General features: G+C 33.6%; 1 protein-coding gene across 3 annotated transcripts; it reads left to right on the top strand.

Annotated features, from left to right (window-relative positions):
* The first annotated feature begins 2,017 nt into the window (after nucleotides 1–2,017).
* On the top strand, nucleotides 2,018–9,755 carry LOC108983590. 3 transcript variants are annotated; one of them, XM_035688945.1, is made up of 8 exons: nucleotides 2,019–2,582; nucleotides 4,245–4,299; nucleotides 5,800–5,874; nucleotides 6,069–6,160; nucleotides 6,677–6,758; nucleotides 8,052–8,135; nucleotides 8,858–8,984; nucleotides 9,363–9,755. In XM_035688945.1, exons 1-7 carry the CDS (start codon nucleotides 2,245–2,247, stop codon nucleotides 8,981–8,983), a joined length of 852 nt encoding a protein of 283 aa, XP_035544838.1. In that variant the 5' UTR covers nucleotides 2,019–2,244; the 3' UTR covers nucleotide 8,984; nucleotides 9,363–9,755. The 3 variants fall into 3 exon arrangements, with proteins under 3 accessions (XP_035544839.1, XP_035544838.1, XP_018810831.1); XM_035688946.1 differs by lacking the exon at nucleotides 8,858–8,984 and having other exon boundaries at nucleotides 2,018–2,582; XM_018955286.2 differs by lacking the exon at nucleotides 9,363–9,755 and having other exon boundaries at nucleotides 8,858–9,213.
* Nucleotides 9,756–11,680: the final 1,925 nt, after the last annotated feature.

The raw sequence follows: 11,680 nt of genomic DNA, 5'->3' as shown, positions 1-11,680 counted from the left end.
AGTGCCACAAAGTACGCCACGTCAATATGTAACCGGGCATATGTTATTTTTTTAGGTAGAAATAGCATCTCTCTTCTAATTACATTGTACCGAAAATGTAAATAACATTCTTTTCAATTTTTTTTTTAAATCCCTTTAAATATTTTTAAAGAATTCACAAACTCAATTAAAAAGCATTTTATTAATCTAAGTTTTGTTTTGATAGTAAGATGATATGATATAATCTATGAATAATAATAAAATGATTTATAAATAGTAATAAAATTATTTGAGTTAAAATAGACCCAATAAATGAACTGGATTTGATTATCAATTGTATCCAATTAGTCATTGAGTTGATCGGCAATAGTGCAAGATTTAATGGCCAGCTGCTTCGTTGCCATATTATGACCACAACAAGACATTCAACGAATAGATGAAATAATGTTTATTCTTCCTCATTGAACAATGGATAGTTTTCATGTTGAATATTTGGGATGATATTGCTTAATCTTGCCTTCGTAGGTTGCATAACCTGAGTTATTTTTCACAATAGCAGCTTGTGGTGATTATTGATTTTGAATCTCCATAATTTTTTGAAATTGGAGATTCAGAAATTTTGAGGAGGAGTGGTACCTGGGTCACTAGTCTTTAAGTGGTAAGTGGTTTTGACTAAGAATTTGCCATTCTGATTTGAGAGACATATTACCGAATCATTTCTTTAACTATTTTGAGGGAGATGGATTTTTTGAATTTGTGCAATGTTATATTGTTCAAACAGTGTTACTATTCTATATTCTAGGAACAAGGATTATTAATAATGATGCAAGAAACTTTCAACAGTCGGTGATGGGGAATACCTCCTCATTCATTTGCTAAATCGGCTTTGGCTTGAATGAACCCATAGTTGGGATCCATGGTTTTATCCATACTTTTGTTGATAATTCGTTGAAGATTTGATAACATTTGTTTTTTAACATCAATTATCTCGATTTTAGGATTCTCTTCCATAACCACGAGTTAGATGATTTTGGAGTTGCACTTGAAAAGTCTGTTGAGCTAAGGTATTTGTTCAATGGATTTTGATTAGTATCAATATTTTATGAGGACTGTTATAATCATAAAGAGATTATACAAAAATAATCATACAAATTGACGTGATTTCATGTGATCCGTTAGATCTATTTTACAATAAAAATAATTTTACAATCTGACAAACAATATGAAGTTACACCAGTTTGTGAAATTATTTTTGTTTAATTCATTTGTGGCTAAAATATTTATCATATATGTATAATTATTTAAAAACCATTTTTATAAGGGGGGATGTTACATGTTACACTTTTATCCTATTTCTATAGCACTATAACTCATTATTTAATAAAATAGCAAATTCAAATATTAATGGTCATACCACATTACTATAATATGGTATAAATTGGATAGAAGTATATATTTTAAAATAATTATATTTAAAATAAAAATTATTCTATTTTTAAGCTAGTATGAAAAACACACAACTTAAAAAATAATATTTGATTTATAAAATTCAAATTTTAAAATTTATTTTTTAAATTAAATTATGTGACATAAGCTGTGATGTATATATTTTAGAATAGTAGTACTATTAAATTTGAGGATAGTTATAAAAATATTGAAATTTAAACAAAAAGAAAAACTCAAAATTTGAAAAACTGTAATAAATAAATTTATAATTAAAAAATAAATTTATAATAAAATGAGACGATTTTAGATAAAAATTAAATAAAATATTATTAGAATATTATTTTTTAATATTATAATTGTTTTAAGATTTGAAGAAAGTTAAATTATTTTTAATATTATTATGATAAAATAAAATGAGATGAAATAAAACACTTTTATTATCAATTTAAAAAAATTGTGTAATGAATTGTAAAATAATATTTATACTGTTATTCTCACGGCGCATAATAAAAAAAAGGGTAACTATGTCTATTCACCAATATTATCGCGGAAGATATTCGGAGTGGTTCTGAGGGAATAATTTGAAAATATGTGGCAATGGTTTTTTCCCCGTGGAGCGCCTGATTTTTTCTCTTCTTTCTGTCTTACTTGCTTCCTCAAAAAACATTCTCTTCTTCAGTTTGAGCAACGATCGTATATCTTCCAATTGTACAACACTTGTTGTACGTAACCGAACATTCGACACTAGAATCAAAGACTAAAGAAAAGCCCCCTTTTCATCAATCATCACCCAAATACACAATAAATTGTAGTTGGTGAATGGCACAGTTCATAACACAGGGACGCTTGAAGTTGCTCTTCAGTGGCGACGGGATTTCACTTGGGTTTGAACCCAGAGACCCATTTCGCTGTAAGCTCAGATCGGTTCCAGCCCACATGCACAGACTCAGTTTTCTTAGTTCTACAAGTAGATTTTTCTCTTCTTCTTCTTCTTCCTCTTCATCCGTGAATAACAAGCTCGGCCATTTCAATGCGGATGCGCGTCTTGGTGATGACGAGGCAGTGCATGATGATGATGGTAATATTTATCATGATGATGATTTTGACAGAGATGATTTGGCTGGTTTTAGAGGGCTGGTCTTGGATATCTCCTACAGGTCAGCTACTATTATGGCCCGCCCTGTAGCTGATTATTTTCTGTTTTAACAATTTTGTTAGTCTGTCTAGCAGTTTTTTTTTTTTTTTTTAAATTACGAGCTGTTACTTTTTTAAGCACTACGAATTTAACTATTTCGTCGATCTCTGCTAAAAATTTCATCAATCTGCATTTGGGTTGTTGTTGGTCTGTTAGGCTCTGATAGCTCTAGGTAGAACCTAAGCCAACACATACGTGATGCTGAGGATGTTGGATCATATTTTTAGCTTAGAAAAATATATTTGCCTTTGGTAACTATCTGTACCAAAAAGCTATGATCTTTAAGTGGGCCTTGCAATTTTACACTAATTTAAAGGTGGGTCATTACTGCTCTCAAATGAAAGGAAGGAATCATGGTCGTAATTTTAGTATGAGCTGGAAATATTCTAGTTTCGTTCCTATGGCACCGATCATCAACTTACTTGGCACAGCATGAACGTGAGTCCGATGTTTTTAATAAGCTAGTTAAACTGCATCGTGTTCAAAATCAAATAATTGTTCCTGACTAGAAATTATCTACATATAGATGCTTGGGAAGTGAGATGAGATGAGAAATCTGTGAATAGTAGTGAAATGGTTTGAGTTATTATGTTTTATTGGGTTTTGGGAAAGGAGATAGAAAAAGTTGAATAGAAATATTATAAAGTTAAAATATTATTAGAATATTATTTTTGTTTTTAGATTTGAAAAAATTGAATTATTTTTTGTATTTTGTTTGAAAGTTTGAGAAAGTTGTAATGATTATGTAATGATTAGATGAAAAAATTGAATATTTGAAATTGAAAAGTGTTTGTGTTTGAGTGATGTTTGGGAATGAGATGAGATGAGAGATGAGATGGAATCTCTTCCAATCAACCCCTAGTCTTGAAAATTTCATAAGAATTACGTGTTGATGCATTTTACAAATATGAAGAAATTGGATGCTATCAGCCATAACCACGGAAAGTACAGTTTCAATCAGTTAATTATCACAGAGAAGCTCAATAGTTATAGACATCTAAGTTAATGGAAAATATCAGGCGAGCACCATATAAGAGAATGTAAGATCCTGTGAAATGTTGCATTGAACAACACAAGAAGAGGTAGTATATCATTTTTTATTTTATTTTTTGCAAATTTACAAAGAAAGAAGTCTAGTGATAGGACTACAGATCAAATACACGGAAAGAAATAGACTCAAACTCAGTAATTAATGAAAAAATCGTTCCTAGTTTATCATTTTTAATGTATAAGATATGATCAAGATAATGATAATTGTTTTGCACAGAATATCCTGACCTTAATCCAGCAGGCTATAACCTTGTTAGCTTCTTTAAGCAGTTTAATTTACCTCTTCTGTTGATTTCTATCTGTAAATATTGGGCGTTCAATACTTTATATGCACTTGGTCTTATCTGTGCCTTTTTCTTCAAATTATTGTCTTGAGAAAGGCAGAGGGAAAGAGCCATGAGAATTTAAGCTTGAGTTAATTTCCTGCTGTTCATATGGCTGCAATATGTAAGCATCTATTGTTGGGTGCTTGAGTACTTGAGTTAATTCTTCTTTCTCTCTTTCCTTTCTACCATTCTAGATGGAATTGCATGGCTGTTTGCTTATGGTTCTTATCACTGTTTTCCTGTGCCAGGCCAGTGAATGTTGTCTGCTGGAAGCGTGCTATTTGTTTGGAGTTCATGGAGAAGGTTTGATTGCTGTGATCACTAATTCATGTCAGATGTTTGGACATTTTCTAGCAGTAGCTCTCCATGCAATTACTTACCTCCATGGATACTTTTTTTTTTAATCAAAAGAAGATGAAATCTTGGCTATCATTAAAATATAAGAATCTTTTGGATCACCGAGCATTATGTCTAGTCTATCAAAATGGATGACTAATACTGTTCATTTCCACATGATGCTAGGTTGGTGTGTTACATATCTTATACGCTAGTACTTTGCATATGTGATCACCACATACAAGTGTTCTCTACAACAATATATGGGTTCGACTGTTTGAGTATAGGAGGGTGATGAATGGTTCCAAAGGATTCCAATTGTAACCTGGTCTTTCTTTTGTTTTTTTTTTCATTTTGTGTTTCTTACAAATGACAGAAGAGTCAAATACTCAACAAGTAGCATGCCATAGAGTGAAATTCTTCTGTAAATAACAGTTATCTTTGAAAAGTATCACATTTCACATGCACCGTGTTTATTTATTCATGCTTTTCAAAGATAAAGGATCACAATTCCATATGCGGGGCCCCAAGTGGAGTTGTTATGCATTATAAAACATTTTTCTTTAAAACTTTTGGGTGGCCATTTCACATTTATGCCTTGTGTCAAGGTTTGTGATTGCAAGGATCCCAACTTCGTTCTTGTGGTGTCACATGTAAGGTATGACAACACTTGATAAACAATGGTGCATTTGAGTAGGTCAATCTACACAGACCATACACTGATGGTTTTTGCTCCCGTACCATCACCTCAGTATACAACCAAAACATTTTCAAAACATTCATGCATCACCATTCATTCTTTTCAGTATTTCCTTTATTATAACTTTCATAACATGAGCATATCTATATCCATGCTTCGGCCTTTGCACCCGAAGCGCTATGACTTTTATGAAATATTTGATTTTGGGCTGAAAGGGGGCATTAGCATCTTGAGTAACGGCCGAGTTTTGTTGAAAAACACAACTAAAATCCACAATTAAAATCCATGCACAGCCAGTTTCGATCTAGTTCTTATGAAAAAAAAGATTCTTGACAGCTTTAACCTTCCTTTAGGAAGCCTTCAGTCCCTTTTAAACCAAACCATTTTCCTCCATTTTCTAACCAAAAAAAAAAAAAATATTTTGACTTGTATACTCAAAAGAAGAGTGGAATGACCAACAGGTTATCTTTTGACATCCATATAAAAAATGTCCTTTCTAAACATAGAGACTTAGATTTAAAGAAAGTCCTAGTCTCCTAAAATAAAAACCCCAGAATTTCGGGTGTGACATCTGTTTGAGGTTCTTTTTGTCAAAATTGTTGTTGGCAGTTGGAACATAATCTGCTTTTTCTTTCTCATTGTCTTTATATAGGCGTACTTTCAGGCAGAATTTTTTTTTTCTCTTTTGGTAAATTCACAGCTACAAACATATGCATATGGGATGAGCCTGTTTTAACATTTTAGTATTGAAACTTGTTTTTATCCAGGCTGATGTGCTAGAATATTATGATCAGACAGTGAATTCCCCCAGTGGATCCTTCTACATACCAGCTGTCTTGAGGGTATGCAATCAAGGTGTACTTTTGGTTATTAATTTGTTTCGTATTTTATTTTTCCTCAGATGGCAGTATTGCCGATGGTTCTTAATGAGACCTTTTATTTTGTTTTGAAATTTTATCTTCTGCAGGATTTCCTCTCTTTTATTTCCCAAGTCCTCCAGTCTGCTCAAACTGATCATATCTTGCTTTGCTTCCAGGTTCCCCATTTACTGCAGGTTATAAAGAGAAGAAGAATCAAGAGCAATCTTAGTCGTAAAAACATACTATATCGGGACAATTACACTTGTCAGTAAGTAATTTGCTCATGTACCCTTTTGCTCAAGTTAAATGAATTTAATTCTGCAAGTTAACAATAGTTTGCAGAACAAACACATTGTTATGTCCATTCTTGGCCTCAAAAAGGTCTCAGCCAATCCCATGCAGATTTAGGGTTATTTCTCTCCCTCCCTCTCTCTTTCTTACCAGTGGGTTCTCTATGATAATCTGTTCTCTGCTGCTGTAACGTTACATTTCCTTTTGTGATTAAAAACCCGCTTCAGAATAACCAGTGCTAAAGATAATTAAAGTATATTTTCTTGCTTATATATGAATACAGACCTAAACCTGGGAAGTTATAGGCTAAATCCAAACTTGGTGGTGCATCAAAAAGCATCAGAATTTCTTTGCGCTGAAATAATTTGTTTCTTTCCAATAATGATTTTCAGTGTATGGTTATTTGAGCTTTGCAATCTGATGGTAATTTGTTGCTGTTTAATTTGTTATGTCATTTAAATTGTATTACTAAGTAGCATCCCTTTCTCAACAGGTATTGTTCTTCACATGAAAATTTAACCATTGACCATGTATTGTCGGCTGCACGTGGTGGACAATGGAAATGGGAAAATCTGGTAAGATCATATATGACATGTTTTTTACAAAACATTGCCTCAACTCTCATTTGGATCATTCTTCTAAAAGTCCGAGGTGGTGCTGTAGTCAGACTGTTTTAGTGCAGTATTTATAGCTATAATCTATAGGGAAACAAAATTTTTAGGAGCTTGTGCAAAGGACGGGAGGAGGTTTTTCTGAGAACTTGAAAAGCAAAAGAGCTTATAATTGAAAACAGCACTGCAGAAGCCACACTGAAATGGTGTTGAGTCTCCAACAAAATATGCTTAGCAGACCATTGCACCCTTATATTTGCCAACTGAAGAATTCCATGACACATTTAACAAGGGTGCTTACATTTCATTAGGCCCTATAAGAAATAGCCTTGACTCGGATAATTTCATTTTCAATTAGTTGTCAGCTTCTTCCCTACACTCTCAAATATTTACTTCAGCAAGGAGATTATATTTATTCTCTCATGTTACTCTGTATAGATTAATAGTGTGCTGGTATACCCCTTGCTTTATAAAACCGACAAACTTATCATTGAGGACAATTCTAAGGTGGAGAACATTGAGATAGATTTGGTAATAATTGACTGTATTGTAACTATGGTTGACCAGATTGACAAAAGGTTCTAGACTAGGTGGAGGAACCCTGGACGACATTGTCAAATTTTTTGGCTTTTGATATTTGATTGAAGAAAGCTGGCTTATGAATGTATATACAGAATATTGAAGTGAGTGTTTGCATTCTGGTGAGTTTCCTATTTTAGTAGCCTTTTACCACTTAAGGTCATGGCAGGTTAAGTGATAAAAAAAATGTATCTTGGACCTTAATAAGAGGATACTCCTCTCAATCAATTGTATGACCATTTCACCTTAATATGTATGAATCAGAAGAACATCTTCTGGGTTCTATTTTTCATTTCTCTTAATTGATATTGTGAAAAAGAATGAATATGGAGTTGACTGAAAACACTAATGAAGAACTATGCTGAAAGAGAGTAAGAAAAGTAGTTCTAAAATGATTAAAGAAATCTTCGATAGGAACTAACATAGCTTTCAAAGAATATGGGAACAAACATGTACCGGAAATCACGTTAGAAAAGCTATTGGTGATAGAAAATGGATAATGAAACATGACATTTCACCGTGATGGAAACATCAAGGAGAAGTCTCTTTCTCTAAATGTTGGAGGTGGGAGAAGGAAACTGGGTCAAAGAAAGAGAGTTTCTGGTAATTATGGTTTACATGGATAACAGCTACTATCTAAAACCTAACTTTGTGGTTTGTGGTTCTTTTCAATAATAGGTTACTGCTTGTGCCAAATGCAACTCAAAGAAGGGTCAAAAGACTTTAGAGGAAGCAAATATGAAGCTGATCAACATTCCAAAGGTACTAATCCTTCTCCGTGTTAGTATTTGTAGAGAATAGTTAATTGCAAGCCTTCATGTTTTGTTGAAAATCATTTCCCTTGAAAAGGACGCTATGTGAGAGTCTGGCTACAAATACACAGCACTGCATTTATTTTTATTTGGGGAAATTACGCTTTTTACAGCTAACACCTTGAAAAGACACGCAATACCATGACCCCTAGTATCCCCATGACCTGCAAGGCTCATTAAACATTTCAAATCAATGATACTCGCAAAATGACACAAGCAAGTGAGGACTCTGTAGATAAAAATGTTGGAAAAAGAGGGTCTACGTCTTCTTCATCTACTCCTTCATTTTGTGAATACCAAAGAGAGAAAAACGAAGGTTGTAATACCACTAGTAAATAGGGAGACACCATTATAGAGAGCTTGAGGTCTGCATCTTATAATCTCCATATTTTATAGTGGATTTACCCTCTCCGATTGCCTGTGAGCAGAAGCCTTTGTACCAAACCATTTAAATATTGTCTTTTTTATTTCCTATTATTTTATGCCACTATTTATTATGCAAATCCTGATCTCCTGCCACCATCTGGCCACCGTTGATTGTCGCATCTGAAACTGGCATCAACGAAAGAATTTGCTAATTGAAACATTATATATTCCAAGTTATAGTCCAGAGATATACGTTGCCGTACTTTCCTTTTACTGTAACAAGACTCCATGCCCTGGATCTTTCAGGCGCCAAAAGACTATGACATACTTGCCATACCACTAACAAGCGCAGCAATAAAGATGCTGAAAATGAGAAAAGGGACGCCTGAAGAATGGCGTCAATATCTGTCACAGCCGTCTTCAGAGCCATGAGGTTATCTGTGGTGGCCGCTGTATATTCCGGTGTTATGTACATATTATTGACTCGTTCTCATTTTTAATGCTCAAGTCACCTAATAGAACGTAAAATGTTTATGTATTCCATTGTGGTGTGAGCATTTCACTTCATTTTCCTCAGGAATTGTGAAAAAGCTTTGTACTCTGTCTAACATGGTTTTGAGTATCTTGCTTTCACCTAATTTTTCCCAAGTTTTTAAAACTCAGATACTGGGTCTACACACGAAACTAGTTTCACCTTTTGTTCTGTGTTGATTCTCACGATGCTTGATACAGAATTTGGTCCTCAAGAGGTATATTATATTCAGAATTATATGATATTTTTTAATGTAAGTTTTCTTTCTTCAACCTACAGGCATTTTTTTCAACTCAAAATATGTTTCATCAGGCATGATAGTTATGCGATCAAGGCTGGTGAGATAGGATACATCCATCGAATGCTTACGTTTGAGGTTAAATTACTTTGAATGAGGCCTGATGATTAACAGTTGATATGGATATTTTTGGAGCAGTGAGGATTTATTCTCTGCTTCATAGAAGAATATCATTGAAAAGGATTTGTCTACCCGTTGAATGAGAGGGCTTGGGAATTCGTAACTTGCATACATGTCCTTGATGCTTTACATTGTAAACTGGCCCGGAGAGCATTGACTTCAATCTCTCCATGGTCAGTTGTTTTTACAACAGAAATACATGAGAAATTCCACTTTACTTTTATGGAAATCTATTGACCATTTATTGCCTATCATTCAACAAGAAAGCTAATGGGAAGATAAAAAAAAAGGGTGCACAGAATTTTTCATATGACAATGGAAATGGCTTCTTGGCTTAGAGAGGGAGAGGGTGGGAGGGGACCTGTGAGCTTTCAACCTATGGGCAATCCTTATTTAATCCACATTAAACTGCGCGCTGGTTCTGACTCTCGGGTGGGTTTGGAAACTTAATAAAGACGGCTCATTCAACCAGGCCGGAACTTGTTGAGAGATAAATCTCCCTGTTTTCCTTCCTTTTCAATCTTTCATTTGTATATTAGAATTGCTGTTTTTGTGTGGAAGTTGCGGAACAATGGTATTCCATTGGAGAGCAATGTGGAATCTCCTTAGCCTCGATTTGTGCCTGCTATTTAAGTTGGTCTGAAACAGACCCTCATGTGTTTTTAGAGAATTGTTTGAAAAAGAGTGTTTGGCTCACTTGGGCATTGTTTCTCCTCACTTTTGGCTGCTCTCACATAATTTCTAATAGTTGGAAGAACAAGGCCACCTCATGTTGGATCTTCTTTCATCAAAGGTTGGCTAGGAATGCAGCAAAATCCGAAAATGGTTAAGAGAACTCAATTCTCTTGGTAAGCCATCTTTTCTTACCAATAAGCGAAACACCCTTGTTCTTGGCTCTCTTCACACTCCCCTAACAAAAGCAATGATATATAAAAATTAGGGTATCGTCTTGGTGCTCCTTTGAATTCAATTTATTATCAAATAAATACTCAACCAACAAGTGACCCAGGCGCACAATTTTTACAAGATCTATTACAAGTTTGGAAATTAAAAGTTTTATCCACTGATCTTTTATGTTTTTTTCAGCCCTAGCCTCCCCCACATCTATTTACATTTGAAGAAACATCACTTTATTACAATAGCAGGTTTGTTTATCAATGAATTGGAACCTCAAAGAAAGGGTCTTTTTTATAAGGGAACACTGGAGCAATTTTTTTTTTAATTATTTTTAATCACGGAGTGATTGAATGTGACAAAATTTCCATTAAGACAGATAGGTTTGGCAAGTGAGACGAGACACAAAATACTCATCTTATCATTATAATTTTTTCAAATTTTCACACAAAATATAATAAATAATTCAACTTTTTTAAAATTTCAATTCAATTTTTTCAAAATCTAAAATAATAATAATATTAAAAAATAATATTTAAAACAAAAAATTTTCATCACACTATCTAAAAATTCTCGCTGACTAAAAGAAAAACGAAATGTGAATATTTACTAGCATCTGTTTTTTTTTTTTTTTTTGAAGTAAGCATCTGTTAGCATAAAACATAGTTGATCGTTTCCTTTAAATGAAAGGATGCTAGTCATTAAACCTGCACATAATCCATCTCCACTTCCCCTTTTCCTGGACCAATTAAGCCGACTTGGTCAAATTTGTTTGAAATTTTCAAAGAATCCAGCCCCCTATAGTACACTGCTATTCAGCTAAACCAAATCCGAGACCATCACAATGTATCTTTTGGAAGAAAGGGAGAGAGTTGCAGGCATCACTTATCACCTAATTTCTGAGCTGCCCTGCCTATGATAATAACTTCTGCAAAGCTGCACTCGTAATTCAGAAAGAAAGCCCTTATTTTCTTAGGACCCTGCTACAGGGATCAGACTGATAGTGTATTTTATCTTTTATTTTTTATTTATAATATTTAATAAAAAGGCATAATGCATCGGTCATTTTCCATTTCCTTATCCTGTACCTGAATAAACTAAGGTTTAAAAAAAAAAAAGGAACGGAAAAAGTACAAATAAAAACATGTTAGAGCATTCATTTTTTAACAACAATAAGCTCTAATATGCTACTTCTCCCTTTCTTTTCTTATAACTTGAGAAATAAAACATTACAGAAAATATGTTTTGTTGATAAAACCAAGAAAAAGCAAGGCAAGGAATAGAG

Source organism: Juglans regia, chromosome 3 (assembly GCF_001411555.2).
Source record: "Juglans regia cultivar Chandler chromosome 3, Walnut 2.0, whole genome shotgun sequence".
Taxonomy (NCBI): Eukaryota; Viridiplantae; Streptophyta; class Magnoliopsida; order Fagales; family Juglandaceae; genus Juglans; species Juglans regia.
This window is presented reverse-complemented; position numbering and strand designations above follow the sequence as displayed.